Below are 20,020 nucleotides of genomic sequence, written 5' to 3' on the forward strand. Positions count from 1 at the left end.
AGTCACAAGGCATCAGTGACGCCATGTGCAACCCGCCCTGCTCAGCAAATACAAATTTAGTGTAATTTTATTATTCATATGAGTCAGTGTTGTTTCTGTGTACTTCAGCTGCTGCTACAGAAACACTGAGCTCACTGAGAGTCAGACGAAAAGGTGAAAGACGTGTTTGTTGTCTGTACCTGGAATACGTCAGTGGTGAATGCGCTGGAATGGTGGAACTCTGAAGGATCTTTGCAGTTTCGTTGTAAACATTCTGCATGTGTAAACTAACATCTTGGCTGTGCTGTGTGAACAGAGATTAGAGCGACCAGAGTTTCAAAGAAAGTATAAGAGCCAAGTTGTTCTTGTTTAACATTTATTGAATAAAGCATCTTCAGAGTACAAGAACTTAAAATTAGGTCACATGTAGGTTAATTCCGCAACAATCCAAGAGATTGCGTCAGGAAAGAATTAGGAAAACATTTGTTAATATATTATATAAGTTTATTTCTATCCCATATTTTATGTCTTCAAGGATAAGGCTGGTGTCTTTCTTAGTGTGCAGTTTTTATCAAACATCACAGTTAAGGATTTTCAGCATTGAGCATTGGTGCTTCAGTGAACAGTTGTAAAATTAACTGATGAAACTAGTGTGTCTGTGATGATGAGGTAAAGGAACACACACACTTGTATACAGACTCAGATCTGTCTCTCTCTACCTGGTTTAGGTCTCTTCATGAGATTAGGGAGCTATGAAATATAGGTTTATCCTATAAATCTGTGAATATAAAGGTTTATAGCACGTACATGTACAGCTTGAAAATTGAAATGATAGTATTTGGCTTATCATTCAGCAGGCAATCGTATGTTTGATGGAGGCACAGCCCCCAGATTCAGCAACAATGACACAAAACAAGTGTATGTAACACAAGGCAATGTTTACAGTGGTGTTTTTTCCACTGAGGTTGCAAAAATAAAACAGATAAATACCAGGTTCATTAGATTCATTGCTCCACACAAACACTATGCACTGCACAGCCTTGTGGAACATGATGGTGATTTGGAAAAACACAGAAAATAAAAGATGAAAAAAACAGCCACATGGCAAACCGACAAACCAATTGTTCTGCAGATGAAATATGATTTATGGTGTCGTAAGGATCTAGAAGAACTTACTGCTCACAACCTCTCATTCAGCAGCCCTGAATCTTTTGTGTAACAATTACAGGCTCAGTCCTGCAGAAAGAAATCACTGTGTGGAATCAGTAAATTAAAGATTTATAACTGGTTGGTTAATTATTATTATTATCAGACAGTTGTGTGTTTTTTTGCCACCACTGTGGGAGGGGATTTTATTTGAAATAAAATCACATTCAATAATGCCTAAAATGTCAAAATACACAATTGAATTAGTTGAAGTTAGGAAAGGTAATACAACATGTAGAGTGTGAAATAACACATTTAATGAATAGTATAATGAATAGTTTGACATGCTAATTTACTACATGAGAAAAAACAGTTTTTCTATGAAATATGAAGCAAAATCTAGCTATATTAGCTAGCATAAATCTTTACTTCTCAACATTTCATTGTCGTATTGCTCCTATCATATGTCCTGTATCTATTCCTTTACATCTCCTTGAAAAGCAGTTTGAGCTGCTTTTTTGTAATAAATAATGCTATATAAATAAGTTTTATTGTTGTGCAAACAATTTACTAATGTTAAATACTGCCATCACCTATAATACTCACCACTTAGCACAGTATGTGTAGTCATTTCATTTAAATAAAAGCCTGATTTAAATGTGGGTTGGAAAAAGTTCCTGCCTGCACAATATTTTCCTGGGGACTTGTACAAACAACATGCAGCAGGTAAATTAGCTGACTGGTGCAAAACAAAGCTGCCAAGAAAAATGGCTGGCCTTTTCCACAGAGCCATACTACTTTAGTTGTAGCTGATTTATTTCTTCCTAGTAATAAGAAGGCCTGTTTCAGATGTTATATCCCCAAAAAGAATTAGGCCCTAATTTCGGCTTTGATGATTTGAGACTTCTCAACCCCCACCATTCACTCCCTGTTGTGACCTCAAAGAAGAAAGGTTTGTGTTTGACTACTTTCAATGTTTGAGCAAAAATGATGAGCAGAAATCCCACTGAGTGAGGAGTCATTGTCAAAATATGTGCCATTATCCCTTTTTAAACACTATTGTGTCTCTCCATCTCTCCAAAAGTTAAACATCAACATACACAAACAACCATTTATGTGGCTGTGATACAAATCTACAGCAGACTACAGCTGTATACCAGGAATGATTTCACCAAATAAGATTATTTTACAATATATTCAATATAAAATAAACTCAAAAACAATAAAATTAGTTAATTTAATTCAAATATATTAAGGGGCAGAGGACAGGGCATAGAGCAGCCAAACAAAACACTTTACCATGATGTAGCACACTTTGTCTGGGCTTTCCAACAATGTAACCCTCTCAATAATCTCCACTAAAATGGAAAATGGATTTTCGTGTACTGTAAATGTCCTTTTATAACAATATATTATTTTTTATTTTCCTTCTGAGTGAAGCTTGGCTGCCAGACTCTTGCTGCCCCTCCGCTGTATTCTTTTTCTGGTTTTCACTATGGCAAGGGAAAAACATGAGAAAAATGAGTTGTTATTGGAAAATAACATACTTGTTTTCTAAAATGGGAATCGACAGAGAGCAAACTCACCATCAGTACATTCCACCTGGGGCTTCTCCCACCGTCCGTCTGTTTTACAGTGAACCACTGGTGGGTGGCGCTGTTTAAATCCTGCGTTACACTGATACCGGATGATAGAGTTGACAGGATACTGCTCCCTCCTGTTACCAAACATGCGGGCATTCTCCACCTCTGGTGGGGCACCACAAAACACTGAGGACAAAACCAGAAGCAGAGAAACAGAGGAAAGCGTCAACATTTTCAAATACATGTTCATGTGTCTATTTCAACAGCTTTAACCAAACTATGAGAAGACAGTTAAGTGGCTCAGAGTATGAGCTCTGTTCTTTTCTGCTGGTACTGCTGTTCACGCTTTATTGGGCAAACCTAATTTGGATGAAGTCTCATACAACATGCACTTGTTTGTCTATTCAGACCAGAATCTACAGGTCGCTTTTATTAATTAATAATAATAATTAATTCATTTATGTGGGTTAGTTTGCCATGTGTATATTTCAACTGAGATCTAAAAATGTAAACAAATGAAACACACACATGTAATTGGAACTTGTTAATTGTTATTCTTTTAAAAAAGTAATTCCATTACATTACGTGTTACTCCCCACCAACTATTATTAACTAATTATTATTCTATTAGTTACATTACAACCCATACCCTTAATAATTGCATTTTTCCTCTCTTATAAATTCTGATTTCATGTGCACCTCCATGAGATTACCATTTGTGTTAAATCATGTTTATTGCAGCCTAGCTTCTGAATATAAACAAACATAGCTAAAGGCTTCCAAGCATACAGTATATACACAATGCAAACTATTGCCTATTATCACATGGAATTATACTCTAAACTTTCTCTGGCTACAGAGTGATCATTTAGTTAACATACAAACACAAACATTTACATTAACGTGAAGTTAAGTGTGTTTGCACTGCAGGTTAGTAGGTTTGAGCCTGATAAAAGTGTAACTAAAGGCCCAACCCTCAGCACAGTTTTAAAGGCTTTTGCAAAAATACTTTTTCAGAACCAGAATGTTGTGTGAACCATCCTACTGCACCTGGGCCTTTCTTGCAGGTGAACGGCAGGTGGTAGCTGCAGGGCACATCATTCCACTGGCCGTTCTCATGCCAGATCATCACTACACAGTCTTCTCCTAAGTTGACGTAATTATCTGGCTGGTTTGGTCTCCAGTTCTCGAATTGCTGAGGAAAAGAGAGAGTCATCATATACAACGCTACTGATTTTGGTACTGTTGAGTATATGTCCAGTCACCAACAACTAACAGCGATAAATGTATGATAATTTTGTATGATGAGCTCCTGACCGTTCCTTGTAAAAAATAAATATTCACTTAACCCCAGTGGACTTCATTTTAAAATGTTTCCTGTTAGTTCCTGCTGATAAGAATGATGGAATGGCAGGAAAAAATAACAGAAGAAGAAAAATTCATCAGTATTGTCCAAAATGTTTGTTTTCTGGTGTGTATTGAAATATCACCAGCTGGGCTTCAGACCTCTTTCTGCAAAGCTTAAAGGTCCTACAGTCATCCAACAGCGTCTGAAGGAACACATCCTATAATTCTTAGGCTACAGGCGTGCGCAGGTGGGCTCCAGCTGAAAGCAAAGTTGTTCACCAAGTTGAACCATGCTTTTTCTTTTCCTGCCTTCTTTTTTTTCTTTTTTTTTAAAAGGTGTCTGAGTCAAAACCTGCAAATTTGCACTGGTATAAAAGCAGGACTACATTCCATCCACTACAAAAAAAATCTTCTTTTTTTCTTGCACCTGTTTGGTAAATCTGGGTCTTTAAACAAACTCATGTGGGTTGTTTGTATTTGGTCAAACTGTAAGCATGTTTGACTTCCTATACTTTATACAGCAACTTTATTACAACACATAACACTTTACAACAATGTATGCTAAGTATTAGCTGGCTATAACAACCAAAAAGGCCACAAGACAAATCTGAGCAGTTGTAACCAAAACTGACAGGTCAGTGAGCTGCAACATCCAGGCTGAATCAAATATATGCAACAAAAATAAAGCCCTCTGGCATAAAATCCCTCTTTGAAATATGTTGGGAACCCATCCTAACCATGCTATGCCGTGCCTTGTGTATGAGTGACATAGTGCTGTATGTTCTCACTCACCAGTGCCGTGCCATCTGTCCAGCGGAAGTCCTTTTCTATTGTCTTATCGTTCAGTCCAATCCACTGATAGTCCTGAGCATTTGCTGTGACAGAAAATAAATGATTGACATGTACTAAGTCTTTTTTTTCCATCCTGTCTCTGTTGGCCATCTGTGTGGATCATAATAAACACTTACAATTCACAAAATCTTGCTCCTCCGGGGTGACAATGCTGACCAGGTGGGCGTTCAGGTCCCGGCAGCGATTCTCCGCATCCAGCCACATCTCTCTATCAGAGAAGTGTAGGTAGCAGTTCCCCTGAAACTTAATCCAACCATCTTCACACTGCTGTTCATCTGCAGCCGCAACACCAAGGAGTTAATATTGTGAAACAGGTCACATTAAGTATATATTTCACTTTAACACAATTGTGAATTTCCACATTCAAACCTAACAAATGGGTTGGAAAACTAAAGCAGAGCATCTGCCTTTTGACTCCTCAGTGATTAGGAGCTGGTATAATGCTTGATTTTGTTCACAACCCAAGTTATTTTTCTGTTTGACATACACAGTGCTGGTTTTGTCAGTGAAAAAAAAAATCAAAACAAGTTTCCCAATACAGAATGGAAAGTTTCATATAATACCTAATTTTAGATGGTAGAGCTGAGTACAGCAGAAATGTATTATGCTTCTCCTTGATAATTCACCCAAATTGCACAAATCATATTTTTCCTCGTGTAGTATTTAGCCATACTGACCTTTCATTTCTGATTAATGCAGTTGACGTACTGGTCCTGGGCAGGGCTAACAAGATTTCTCAACTTAAAATTAATGTTGAAATGAAAGCTGCAGTATGTAACTTTTACTATATTAACAAATGTCCATGACATTCCAACCACTGTCAAATGAGTTCCCAAAATTGTGATTAAGTCACGATTCGCTCTGTGTTTCTTAGTATACAAGTGTTTTGTTTGTTTTTGTGTCTGAGTGATGATTTTTACTTTACATCAACTAAGCTAGTAGATTGAGATGGCAGCGAAAGGCATATATATAATATATATGTATATATATATATATATATACATATGTATATATATATATATATATATATATATATATATGTCCTTTCAGAAAGCTCTGCAGGCTCACCCTGAAGAGTGGGGAAATTCTGATGTCACTGCTTGCTTTCTTGGTCGAAAATGCCAAGAAGCACGCGCGTGTGTATGTGTGCGTGTGTCAGAAATCTGCAGCAGGAGAAAACATGTCTTCCTCACAGCAGTGTCTCTGTCACTTTCTGCTGAGTCTCAGTTCATGTCTGTTATTAATACGGCAGGTTGTTTTTGTGCTTTAGATTGTAACTGCTGAGAAACTATCTGTAATGCAAACTGCAAGGGCACTGTCATTGGGTGAGGTTCAAAACAACAAACACTGCTGGCTGTATTTGTGTACATCATTACAACAAGCATGGGGACATTTATTTTGCCATGCTAATTATATAAGTTGACTAATACTGCCACTACATTTTGAAATATCTATGCCTTAAAGGAATTTAGGTGTAACTGGTTGTCATCATACAAACAGTGAAATTATCTTACAATTATTAAAACTGCTGCTCAAGAAAGGAGCCTGAAAATGGATCAGTTGGTCACTGTTTTAAAAGGTAAAACACACAATAATTACTAAATTACTCTGGTAATGAAATATATATTTTTTGCTCTGCGTGTCTTTTGCTCTGTGGCCCAAGGCAGACCAGGGACACAACAGTTACACAAAGGACTTATGTTGTCTGCGGGTGAAGTTTAGCATCTTGCTCTGTTCAGTTGTTTTTGAGAGGCTGTTGTTAGTATGTATTAGCTGAAGCTGATCTCGTACCGATCTCACAACGTTCCCCTCCGTAACTTGGCAGGCATAAGCATTTGTAAGAGTCTGCACTCTCCACACAGGTTGCTCCATTGGCACAAGGGTTGGAGTGGCACACATCTATCTCTGCAAAACAGGGAGCGGTTGACACTACTGTTTCAGCATGGGGTGGGGACGATGGGAAGTGGAAGGTGGGAGGTTAGACAGCAAGACTATAACAGCAAGACTGTAACATTTAGCATGGAGGAATTAGTGAAAACACAGAAGCTGCTGCAACTTCTGATGCAGATTAATGCACACTGAGTCATGAGCTTTGTTAATTTTCATAAAAATTATTATTGAATGTCCTGTTTATGAAATGAGAATGTTGCTTATATTTACAACATTTGCATTTGTATCTGAATCTATGATTAGTTGCAGCAGAATATTAGTATTTATATTCCAACAGAATGAAAGCACCCATAATGTCAAAGACATATGGGTTTAGCATGCATACAGCAGATGCAGTGTACAGGCACAGCAGACCAAAAACAACATAAAGACTGAAGGCAGTTGTGATAAACATGAAAAAACAGATGTGATACAACCTCATAACAGAGTTATCTTTTGACAAACACTCTGAGATTCAAATTTGCCATACAAACATAGAGGAACCCACAGCCAGACAAAGACAAAATGCAAACAAAACATTTTAAAGAAAAAAGTCAAATCAGAGTAACACAAAACATAGCAAAATGAGATGCAAAACACATCAGGACAAAACAGTTAGGAGAGAGAAAAATAAAGAATACAGATACATGTCACTGGTGAAGTGTGTTAAATCAAACCATCATCACACAATACTGAATTCAGTCATTTTAAAGACAGAAAGAAATGAAAAGGATTAAAGGAGGATTCTAAAAAGCCACATGTTAGTGTTTTGGGACTCACCATGGCAGAGAGCAACCCCATCCTCTTCTGTGCATAGAGCAGCACCACATGGATTGGGATTGCATGGGTTGAATCCACCTGTCAAACAAATTCAATCATTCAAACATGTTCCACTTCATACATAGGATATTAATATAAAGAGATATTCATCTTATTTACAGCTCTATCAAGTGGTGGTATTATGAATATGTTTGGTTTTGTTTCTGCTGTGGACCAGCTATTTTGTATTAATTAAAAATTAACAAATAGAAATTTGGATTAAAAAAATTAAAAAAAAAGTGTAGAGTAGTGCACATAAAATGAATACAATGGTAAAAGCACCAAATAGATTTATGCTAGAGATGACTGGTCATTTCCAATTTTAGTACGCATACCATGTAGACATTTGACAGTAATAATAATCCATATTTTATCAGCTATGTTCTGTCTTTATCTTGAGTTAATTTACAGTTTTTAAGTCCTATAAAATGCAATTGCAAAGTGCAAATGCAAATGCAGTTAATGAATACACAGCAACAAAACAGCATACATTTAGTGTTGATCAATTATTTTCCAAAAAGAGGTATCATATCAAAAGGACAGTTTTGCACAGCCCAAGCTGATGCCTTGAAATTGTCTCTTGACCAACTTTTTTGAACTGTTGAGCAATTATTCAAAATGTGCAGAACACACACCTCACCCAATCCAAACATCCTCTCTTTTGCAGAATACAAGTCAACAAATTAACAAATAAGGTAATAAGAAAATATTATGTTAAATATGATTATAGAAAAGGTTAGGTTACCTTCTACTGTCTCTGTTTTTCCAACGATGCCTGGTGTCTGCACAGAGGCTGGTGTATCTGTGGTGGGAGGAGCAGCCAATCCTGCAGGGGCAAGTGCATGCCCATGGGTCCCATAGACATTATCAATGGTCGTTGATATGTCAACCTCAGTAAGGACTTTCTCTGATCCTTTACTGGCCTCTGTGACTGTCCATTGGCTGGATGGTGAAGGCAACACCACCTGTGGTAGATCTCTAGAGGAAACACCTGAGGAAATGCCACTGGCTGTGGACATGTTGTAGTCTCCACTGCCAGAAAAGAGGCCACTGCTGCTACTGCTACCTTCTCCACTGTACTCCACTGAGCCCTTTCCATGCTCCATAGACAATATAGTATCTCTGGATACCTCTTTCATGAAATCCCCACTCAAAAATGATAAACTGCCTTCTTCTCCACTTGTAGAAGACTCTGATCCAGACATTCCTGATCCGGACCCAGAGATGAAACTTGCACTTCCAAATCCAGACAAATGTTCACCACTCCCTTGTCCAGAACTGTAAAGTAAAAACCCAGAGGCCTCCTGCTCTCCAGAGGATGACACAATAAGTTCTGTGAAACCAGATCCCACAAAAGTCATGCCTGAGAAGAACCCTGAGTCACTTCCAGAGGCTGAGCCACTGTAATCCCCACTGAGAATCCCAGATCCTGAGATGTCTCCTGAGCCACTGAACAGCAGTTGGTCCTCACCAAGCTCATACTCCTTGTGGGTACTTGGAGTGGATGCATCAATAATTTCATCATCTATGAAAAAGATTTGAGCATTTTCATTTCCTGAAAGCTCTCCTGAGTATCCACTAGCACTTCCAGAGAATAATCCTGATGGGAAACCACTGAACCCAGAAAAGTCCTCACTGGTAATGAAACCAGAAGGAATGCCAGAGTGTTGCCCACTTTCTCCAGAGCTTTCAGTGGCAGAACCACTCTCTGTAGAGCTGAACCCTGATCCAGATAAGTCCCCACTACCACTAATCACTCCAAACCCTGCTTCAAGTGAAGGAACAATAAGAATTCCTGCACTCCCCTCTCCAGCTTCTTGGGGTCCTCCTGAAAATGAGCCTTCTCCAGGGTCAGTGCTGTCAATGCCTGAAAAGATAACAGCAATGCCAGATTCTTCTCCACTAAGACCGGATCCAGAAGCATCTACACTACCAAGACCAGATTCTCCACTGGACAGTTCAGCACGTGCACTACCAGCAGGTTCTCCAGAGGAAACCTGGTCTCCAGAGCCAGAGATGTTTACAGAAATAACCTTTTCTCCAGATCCAGACAAATCCCCAGAGGCAAAGTGGTTTCCAGAGCCAGACAGATCTCCAGAGGCAGACATATCTCCAGATATAACCTGGTCTCCAGATCCAGGCAGATCTCCTGAGAAAGCCTGGTATCCAGAGCCAGAGAGGTCTACAGAAATAACCTTGTCTCCAGATCCAGACAAATCCCCAGAGGCAAAGTGGTTTCCAGAACCAGACAGATCTCCAGAGGCAGACATATATCCAGATATAACCTGGTCTCCAGATCCAGACAGATCTCCAGAGAAAGCCATGTCTCCAGAGCCAGAGAGGTCTACTGAAGTAACCTGATCTCCAGATCCAGACAAATCCCCAGAGGTAAAGTGGTTTCCAGAGCCAGACATATCTCCAGAGGTAAAGTGGTTTCCAGAGCCAGACATATCTCCAGATATAACATGGTCTCCAGATCCAGACAGCTCTCCGGAGGTAACCTGGTCTCCAGAGCTCGAGAGGTCTCCAGAGGTAGCCTGCTCTCCAGAGCCCGAGAGGTCTCCGGAGGTAGCCTGCTCTCCAGAACCAACATGACCCGAAGAGGCAGCGTCGACAGCAGACCCAGGACCTAGGTCTGCTGAGCCTGAACCAGAGCCAGACATTTCCACAGGGATAGGAAGGGCGATAGAGTGTTCAACTAAAAATAGATAGTTAAAAGGAAGTGTAAGAAATATAGAACATTAAAGGCAGTTCAAACTGTTAAAAAGGATGTTGTACATGATTAAATTAGATCTTACCAGGCATCAACAAATCAGTAATGGATGTTAGGTTTAAGAGGGCCTCCTGGATATCTGTGATGTTCAGTCCAGTTTCATTTGCAATCAGGAAAATGTCAGCTGCGGGTATTAAACAATACATGAAAACATGTTGAATAAATCACACTGATGAATGATGAGCAAGTTCAGTAGCAACAGTAATTACCTCTGAAACAGTATGCATCAAACCTGGCACTATGATCAGGAAAATGTGTCTGGTTAGGGTTGATGTACACAGTGTGCACTTTTGATGTCCCTGCTCCACATTCAGCACGGGGGTTATTGATGGGATAACGGACACTTCCGTCCACTAGCCATCCAGCACGGCACTTGTCAAAACCCATCCTCCATGCTGCGTATAGCTGTCCAGTGGAGGCCAATACTGCGTGTTGCTCTCGACAGCTGGAAGATGCCTCATCATATGTGAAACCCTCAGCGGCTCCCACATGGAAAACCTCACCTAAAGAGTACACAAGAAAGAGTTAATGAAAAATGTGAGAAAAGAAAAGTGTGTCATGTGACAGAAAGTAGATTGATGATGACCAGTCTGTTCTTGGATTTTATAATACAGGGTATTTTCTTAATCAAAACTATGTATTTTGTACCTTTGAGCCCATCAATGTAGCAGTACACATCATATCTCTCATTTGCTGGCCTTAAACCATAAGACCGAACTCCGGGTTTGTCTCCCAGATCACCAGCGCATTTATCTTCGGGGAAAACAATAGGATATCTGGAAAAGAGTGAAAGTGATGAGCTGCTAAATCTTGTTCATAACAGGAATCTTCTTGTCAAAAAAGAGATTTAAAACTCACCTTACGGTCTGGTCCAGCAACCATCCTGCATCACACTGGTGATATCCAGCCTCATAAACTGCATTGAGTTGCGCTAGTGTGGCAATTGAGGCTCCAGTGCTCTGACAGGCCAGCTGAGCCTCAACAAAGGTGAATGCATACCGACCAGAGCTTGAGCGGTAATGGAAGACCACACCTGAATACACAAATGACATGAATGCTTGTGTGTTGGAATCATTCTATGTTTACTGAAGAAACATTACTTTTATCACCCACTTAATTTAATATGTGATGAATCATTGCATGTATCAACAGCTCTACAACTAACCATTTGGAGGCATCACATAGCCTTTGCTGGGATCCCTCCCTACATCAGGCCTGGCGGTGACTGATTTTATCAGGTCAGTGATAAGGTCAGTGACAGTGGGCGGCTGTGGCAGCGGCAGCTCAGTGGGGCTGACCGTGAAGTCCACAACGGTGGGTCGCTGAATCTCCACCTCTCCGACTGCCTCACTTTCTGTTGTTGTCCTCCTGAGGAATATCTCTGGGGTCTCTGTCACCGATGTAACACTCAGTACACCACTTCCCTCCTCTATGTCACCTGAAGCTTCATCATCTGGAGACTCTGAAGGTGATGAAGGACAGAGATAACTGGTAACTAGGCCATTGAGTTAATTGAGGTTATTGTAATGTTCATAAAACCAATGTGAGACAACATTTGCTTTGTGACATTGTACATTTTAATGATAGCCTACCTGTGTAGCAAAAACAATCATAGCGGGATTCAGGCAATGGATATCCAGTCTGATTAGTATGGAGGTAAACAGTTCGCACCCCCAGGAGACCCCCTCCACACTGTGGCCGTCGAATGTTGATGGGATAGCGGACACTCCTGTCCTGCAGCCAGCCAGCATTACAAACATCCATCCCACCCTGCCAGGCAATGTACAGCTGACCTGTGGTGGCCAGCCGAGCTCCCTTATTAGAGCATGCTGCCTCTGCTTCAGAGAAGCTGAACTTTTCTGCAGAGGCAGTGTAGAAAACTCTGCCTGTATCACAGGAGATAAAGAAAAGTAGTGAAAGAATGAACTACACATAACTGGAGGATGTTAGAAGAATGAAGAATCCCCCAAAGCAAGGCAAGTACAGTATACCTGTCATCTTCTCTGCGAAGCAGTAGACATCATAAGTCTCATTCAGACCTCTCACTCCATATGTCCTGACTCCAGGCAATTCCTCTTTGTCACCATAGCAGTTCACACGAGGATCATGGATTGGGTATCTTTGTTAAAATGAAAAAGAGCTTTGGTTTATTTACAATAAAAAAAATACACCCCTGTATTTATTCTAAATATCAGAACTGGAATATGAATGTGCAAAAAGGAAGATGTTAAAACATTCCCAGTTATTGCTTTACAGTGACATTTACTTCTGTACAGAAACTTCTAAACCACAATGTTTTCTTCTGCTTTTTCCTCAGACGCTACATTTCCGACACCATAACATGCTAATTTCTGCAGATGACCATGAATTATTTAACTGTACAACCTTCAATCTACCACCAAGGAGTGTTTTCAAAACTGCCTATGAATGATGCAAATATGCAACATAATTATTCAACCATTTCTCTCTCTTAGTTTTAGCCTTAAGCCTTTAAGTCTTTTTTTTGTCTAAAGTAAAATAATGTTGCATATTTTCAATTAAATTTCTGTGTCAGGGACCTGTCTCCTTCTTTCTTGTTCCAAGCTACAGTCACTCAGCAATACCTTGTTAAAGTATAAATAAATATATAAACAAACTGTAAATATAAAGCATATAGAATTAATGCCATATTGGTACTACTTTACAAATCAGACTTTATTCAATTTTGTAGTTGAGTAAAATTTGTAGTTTTACCTTCTGTAATGTAACTTTTTGTTGTATCAACCTATTGCTATAGGGTGTGCCATTTTTAGTTGGACAGTGTTGAATCGCCCACTCTGTTAAACAATAGTAGTAGATGAAAGCCTCCCATCACACGGCAAACTGACCTGACTGTCTGATCAGAGAGCCAGCCAGCATCACACTGATGGAAACCATCATCATATGCTGCTTGGAGCTGTTCAGGTGAAGCCATGACTGCACTGTTCTGGTTGCACACTGCCTTTGCTTTTTCAAAAGTCAAGGTGTAACGACCGATGATAGCCCGGTAGTGGAACACAATACCTGGAAAGACAAACAAGCGCTTTACTATATATAAACGGTCATTTAATTTGCAAGAACCACAGAACAAAATTTTAATTACATTCATATAACAATTTAAAATTAAAAACACTTACAGATGTTTTCTGTATCTTTGACAGAAATTGAGCCAAACCCATGCACTTTCAGTTAGCTGATAATATTACTTCATTATCACTTTGACTTATTAGAGGAAAACAATATGGAATATTATAATATTACCATATGGTGAGCTAATTCTCCACATATCCCTTATAACCTGTTACCTCAGCACATACCTTGAACCTGCACATGGACGATGTCATGGTTGTCCTCTATGCCATGCTGAACCTCACAGCGATACACTCCCGTATCACTGGATCGTAGCTCAGATATCTGTATACTGGCATTTGTTGGGGTTTTAGGATAGCCCAGCAGCTGAACTCTGTCCAGATAGCTCTCTGTGATACGTACTTTTCCCTCCAAGGCTACAAGTACAGTTGTGACTTTTTCTTTGGTGACAAGACTCCACTTGATGCGATGAGACAAGGGGGCAATGGTTGGAGCTCCTGGGTCTAGGAGAGTGAGGTCCTATAAAACACACAGTCCCTGCCAAATTATTTCGTTGGTTCACAATTTGTAACACACAAATCTAAGAAATCTAATTAAATAATTACATATAACATATCAGTCCCCATTCAAATCATTTGTAACTTTATACCATGACAAACATTTCATAATTTATACTCTATGGCTGGGACAGCAGCGTGACCTGAGATTTATTAGCACTCAATGGAACTTTAAAAGGAAATGGGAGGATGCTTTACAACAAGGTTTGTAGATTGGCACAAATTGCTTTCCTCATATGTCTCTATTCTGTGTCTGTTTTCCATCTGAATCCCTGCATGTTTCTTCCCCCAACCAAAAATTGTGATTTAGATAAACTGACCTCTTGGTGGGTTTCACTTTTTCTGGTTGTTTGTATTGCATTTATGTATGAACCTTTAAATATGAATTGACACATTTTTGGCAATTGGGGCAGAAAGATTCTCCAACAAGTGGACGGTTCCACATCACCAAAGCAAATAGTTGTTGGCAAAAGTATCAGCAAACTAGCTGCAACACACAGCAACATTAAAAATCATTTTAGCTCTGCTTTTGGTCACCACCAGAATCTGCTGGGAAGTTATATTCCTTAAGCTGCTTTAACTCAACTAAAAATATCAGTAGCTACTCTAAAAATGTCTGCTTTATGGGGCTGTTTGGAAGAGTTGTTTTTGTATTTTTAACAGAGATTGTGCAAAACATTTTTGCCAATGATGCAGTAAAAGCATTAAACCCAACCCATATAGTCAATGTACAGTTACACATATGAGCTAAAATAGTCAACACAGTTTAATATGGTTGCAGAGTGAGGTGGCAATCATTTGTGGATGTGGAACTGTGACCCCTGACATTCCATACATTTGGATTAAAACATTCAGTAAACATTAGTCTTGGAACACTCACTTTGTCCAGAGTGTGAGCTCTACACAATTTAACTTTGCAAAAGCTTAAAGTTGCATACCTCAAAGTGACATGGTAGTACTAATGTTCCTCCCAGTAAAGGACGCTGTTGGCCCTCCAGAGGAATACTCACAGCAAGCACATCCTCTGGGTCTGTGAAAGAGAGAAATCAGCTCACTGACTACCGTTACATGCCCCAGTCCAACATAAACCATAAATTATATCACAATACCAGAGATCTCACCCATATCGGATTGCTCCTCATGAACATAGTCAAAGGTTGCTGAGATGACACTCAGATACATAGACAGCAGTACAGTCCACCGTATCATATTTTACCTGAAAATGAACAATGACAGATGAGCAAAATCTAAGTTATTACGATTATGAGCAAAACATAATCAACTTCTCAATTCTCCTGATGGCCTCGTAAAATTCTTGTTGTGTTTCTATGGTTTATATTAAATTATAATAACACTCAAACAGTTTCAATTTTATGAAGAACTACACTACACAAGGACCACATGGTTGGTGTAGTGGTTAACACTCTTGCCTTTGCAGCAAAAGGACCTGGGTTCAAGCCCTTGTTGGAACAAGAGCTTTTCTGCATGGAGTTTGCATCTCCCTGGTGTGCATGGGTTTTCTCTGGATTCTCCGGCTTCCTCCCACAGTCCAAAAATATGCACTCTAAATTGACCATAGGTGTCACTATATGTGGTCCTGCGATGGACTGGCGAACTGTCTAGGGTGTGACACCGCCTATCGCCCTATTTCAGCTGGGATTGGCACAGCGCCCCTATGGTAGATAATGGATGGATGGATATACCACACAAAATTCCCCAAAAAATGTCTTTGTTTCAATGTTTTCAAATAAATATGCTTCAGTATTCATTTAAATGACATGTCAATATTGTGTTTGTTTTTTCTCTACAATTTAGGTTCTTCAGTAAAACACATCATTTCAGAATAAAACTACCTGGATGAAATGAGTGAAACAAGAAGAGAACTTTCTGAACACTTGTGTGTTAGCCGTGCTGTTGGCCTACTCCACACACTGTTCTTTCAGCCGCTGCGGTGAGGTCCACTCCCACAGAGACTCTGGGGCCCATAAGACCTGATCTGTTCCCCCTGAAGTCGGTGTTATGGCAGCTCTGACGACACCAGGTCCTATGAAAACAGCGAGGTGTATGTTCCAGTGGCCTGCCTTTCCATCACATCTCAACACTGCTTTCATTCAGACAGGAGATTTGGGGAGTGTGAGACATGATGGGAGGAGTCACAGGCTAATGGTTGTGACAGGGCTTTCATCCTTTTAACTGTAAATCTACAAAGACACATTGCTTATGTGCTCAATAATACTTTGATCATAGTCTGTTTATCAAAGAGATACTTTAAAATATATCAAACACATCTTCCTATTGGAAAGATGCAGTGTGAATAGTACTGTAATATCCTTCAAAATCCTTAAATCTACTTCAAAATCGAATCAGTATGACATTCTCAAAGAGGCTTTGTTTATTATGGAAGGCCAAAAAAATGTTAAGTGACTAATATTTTTGAATGTTTTTGTTTATTGTGAAGTAGGCTAGTTTTAGTTTAATTGATACAGTTTTTTGTTTGTTTGCTGTTGGTTTTCGTTGTTTTGTTTCTTAATTATTCTAGTTCTTTTCAGACAACAATTAGATAGATAAAGTAGATCAAAATTACTGTGAGAATTGCAAATCAATTTTCTTCTTACCTAAGCTACACTTGTACATTTCTTTTCTGGTAAATGTATTTTCTGTCTCTGATGAAACTTTAGGTTAAAGTTTATTTCTAAACTTTATTTCTAAAAACAATCCCAAATGACCAAAGTGCATTACAAACAATAAAAATACAATATGCATTATGAATCAAAATAAATCCAGGGCGGTAGATTTGAGAGTCTTTTATCCAGTTTTACAGACAAAATAGATTAACAAATGCAGCAAATAATATTATATTAAGGATTGAGGTTAGTAGATGATAAAATGGTAAGACACATATTTTCTTACCTGTTGCACACCTGAAGTCCAGCTCTTCCTCTGTGGTGTATTTTGTGGTCACTGGAGCTCTGGGTTGCCAGGTTGTGAGTTTGAAAGTCCCTCTGAGCAGCAGCAGCAGCAGCAGAAACATAGAGTTCAGGATAACTGGCTGTGTGCAGAGTGTGTGTGACCATGTCTGGCTGTCAAAGCTCAGAGGGGAAAACACCTCTGTCAAGCTGCTCAGAGTGAAGTATGAGGGGGAGCTCTCGTCACTGCCTTCAAAATAAAAGCAGACTGCTTTTCATTAATGTAATCCCTTCTTATCGACAAATGAGCAGCATTTAGAACAAGATGAGCTGTTGAAGAATCATTCAGCAGTTGTTAATTTTTACACTAGGGAGTTTGAGTGTTGGGATCTTTATAGCTTTAAGATTGGGTTAGGTCATATTTTTACTAGCTTGATGAGCAGAAACATCGTGTGTAGCAGTTGCCAATTTATTTCAATAGGTTCAAAAGGTATTTGAGGTTCAGTTCATCAGTGTTATCTATAACCCAGGGTTTTTGAAAATTATTTTTTCAGTTTCATTTAAAGCATGATAATTTAAAGTTTCACATTAAATGTGAAACTTCAAATGTAGTGCTGTGGGCTGTTTTGAGAGGCTATATTCATTTTGGTCCAACATTTTATTTTATTACAGCACTAGCACAGTGAACACTGAATGGGCAAAAAACAACAGGAGTTGCTAAATGTAGCAGTTAACAATTAAATACGTTCTGTTGCATGTGTTATCATTCAGTTTAGATACTGTAAATGCCAGACTGATTGACATGCAATACACATTTATTTTGGGAAATATGACTTGTGGGTTATTGTCTCAAGAAATGTAATATTCAATTGTGGTAGATAGTAGGGATAGTATAGATAATAGGTGCAATAGTTTCCCAATAAAAAAGAATTCAAATCAAATCGGCACTCAAATGTCTTGATACAATGACATTTGTACAGTGACAAAAGCATACTGTACAAGCTCAAACAATTACAAACAAGAAAATAACTGAATAATAATATTAAAAACATTAAAGACATCACATTCCCTCCTTTGTTGACTCCCCATCATCCATTGGGCTCTTTAAAGCATTTGAGAGTGTGATGCCTCGCCCCTTTAACTGCTCTTCAACTATTTGCATTCACTAAATTAAGAAAAAAAAAAATAACTGGACACAAAGCTGCTCTTTCATCCAGGTACTAAGCGCTCATTGGGCAGGAAACAGCAATCACAGATCATTTCCATGCCTAAAAATGTTAAAGCTATGGAGACACATGAACCTTACTAACTTAAACTTGAAGTACAGGCTGAGTTTAGCTCACAGTGTGCCTGCAATTGTTCTCTACTTTTCTCAGCAATATTTAGAATTTTCCATTTCTAGCATATTTGTCCAGGGTATTTAAGGTAAGATGTGTCTACAGAGAGGGCTATTTATACTGGACATGGGGTCAGGGGAAATGACTAAATTGTTTGACTAACTGAAGAAATTCACTCCAGCCCCACCCCAGAAAACTGTGGACAAAATAGAGCTGTTCCATTGCATTGCGATGATGCAACAGCAAACAGAAAGTTATTGTTTGTCTGTTGGTGTGAGGGACTACTCTTAAGGTTTTTTGTATTCAGTCAATGACAGTGGTGATCACAAGGAGAGGAGGAAATAAATGTGGGTGCAACTGATCACAAAGCTGTATTTAAGAATTAAATAGTATAGGAACAGCAAAACAGTTCAACAATATATAAGTCCACCTTGACTCTTTGCATTCAGGCTGTTTTTCCTGAGATTTTCCAAGTTGATTGACAAACAAAGCTTACTACATGGTGTTTGGGTATAGGTTCAGTATGTTAAGTATACGCAGAAACACATCTGCAGTTCTGTGTTCTGTATGAAATTAAAAAGCAGTTACACACTACAAAGATTTATCTCTGCAATTCTGGCATCAAAGATAAAGACAAATTCTTATCTATAGTAAGAAGTGGATTTTTGACTGAAGCACACGTTTGATAAAAGTGATATATTTCAGCATGCGATGAAATTTGGTAGGATGAATACTGCTACTGTTAAATCAGTTTGTTAAACCTGCCATGTGGATAGAAATTTGATGCAGGCATTCATGTTCCCCACAAAATGAGATGAAGATATAATGGTGTTCACAGGCAACATCTTATCGACTGTGTCACATTTTAAAATCTACTTTAATTAATTTTTACTTACATTGATTGCATTGGCCTGTGATTCAAATTTCAATCTCAGGCAAGAAAAAGTTAAGGCAGGTTATTTTGTTAATGATTTTAAGAAGTTAAGAAGTCAGTCATTAGAAATGTGTGTACAGAAGAAGTTGATGATGAAGAATGGACTGATATTTTTCAACGTACCTTGTGCTCGAACCCTAATAAGCTCCAAGAGAAGCTCACCTGTAACTTGGTGCACAAAGTTTGACTGTGGACGTTTAAAGTCTGTTTGATTCAGTGACACATCAAAGCCACAAGAAAGGTTTCCCAAATATTAAGCTTAAGTACATGTTTGTGCTGGTTCATGCATGTCCACTTTCTTTTGAAATGAAAATGAATAGTTATTCTGTGGACTTGAGGTTGTCGGTGACAGAACACTGTTTCCTTTTCACCAGAGCACACAGACTTTCTTCTACCTGAAAACATAGCTGATAAAAGACAACATCCACCAGAAGCCAGCTGACGTTTACTCGACACCCAGAGCCATTAACCACTATGTGACTCTCATAGGTGCAGGGCTGCTCGGACACGTGCCATCACCCACTGAAAGAAGTCTTGTACATGTTTTATATGGCTTTCTGCCACCACACACACTTAAAACAGGACATGTTCTCTCATAGTGTTAAAATAACTAAGCTACTTTAAAGCGCCTTAATAAATTGAGTTTCTTGAGTAACTGTTTTTCTGATTTTTGACACACAGAGGTACAGATTAAACTGAAAGATGCACCCACATGAAAAACACATTATAACATTTTATAAAGCACTTTTA

The 20,020-nt window shown here is 38.9% G+C and overlaps 1 protein-coding gene across 4 annotated transcripts; it reads right to left on the bottom strand.

The window, feature by feature from the left end:
• Positions 1-908: 908 nt before the first annotated feature.
• LOC131460101 (aggrecan core protein-like) lies at positions 909-17,136 on the bottom strand. 4 transcript variants are annotated; one of them, XM_058630397.1, is made up of 21 exons: positions 17,004-17,131; positions 15,947-16,137; positions 15,215-15,309; positions 15,032-15,123; positions 13,764-14,055; positions 13,296-13,470; positions 12,420-12,547; positions 12,021-12,314; positions 11,594-11,890; positions 11,287-11,461; positions 11,077-11,204; positions 10,638-10,931; positions 10,454-10,552; positions 8,401-10,353; positions 7,617-7,694; positions 6,699-6,812; positions 5,024-5,182; positions 4,848-4,930; positions 3,759-3,903; positions 2,712-2,894; positions 909-2,618 (listed from the first exon to the last, which is right to left on the bottom strand). In XM_058630397.1, exons 3-21 carry the CDS (start codon positions 15,300-15,302, stop codon positions 2,545-2,547), a joined length of 4,851 nt encoding a protein of 1,616 aa, XP_058486380.1. In that variant the 5' UTR covers positions 15,303-15,309; positions 15,947-16,137; positions 17,004-17,131; the 3' UTR covers positions 909-2,544. The 4 variants fall into 4 exon arrangements, with proteins under 4 accessions (XP_058486380.1, XP_058486381.1, XP_058486379.1 ...); XM_058630398.1 differs by lacking the exon at positions 15,947-16,137 and having other exon boundaries at positions 17,004-17,136; XM_058630396.1 differs by lacking the exon at positions 17,004-17,131 and having other exon boundaries at positions 15,947-16,211.
• Positions 17,137-20,020: the final 2,884 nt, after the last annotated feature.

This window comes from Solea solea, chromosome 5, assembly GCF_958295425.1.
Source record: "Solea solea chromosome 5, fSolSol10.1, whole genome shotgun sequence".
NCBI classification, from domain to species: Eukaryota; Metazoa; Chordata; class Actinopteri; order Pleuronectiformes; family Soleidae; genus Solea; species Solea solea.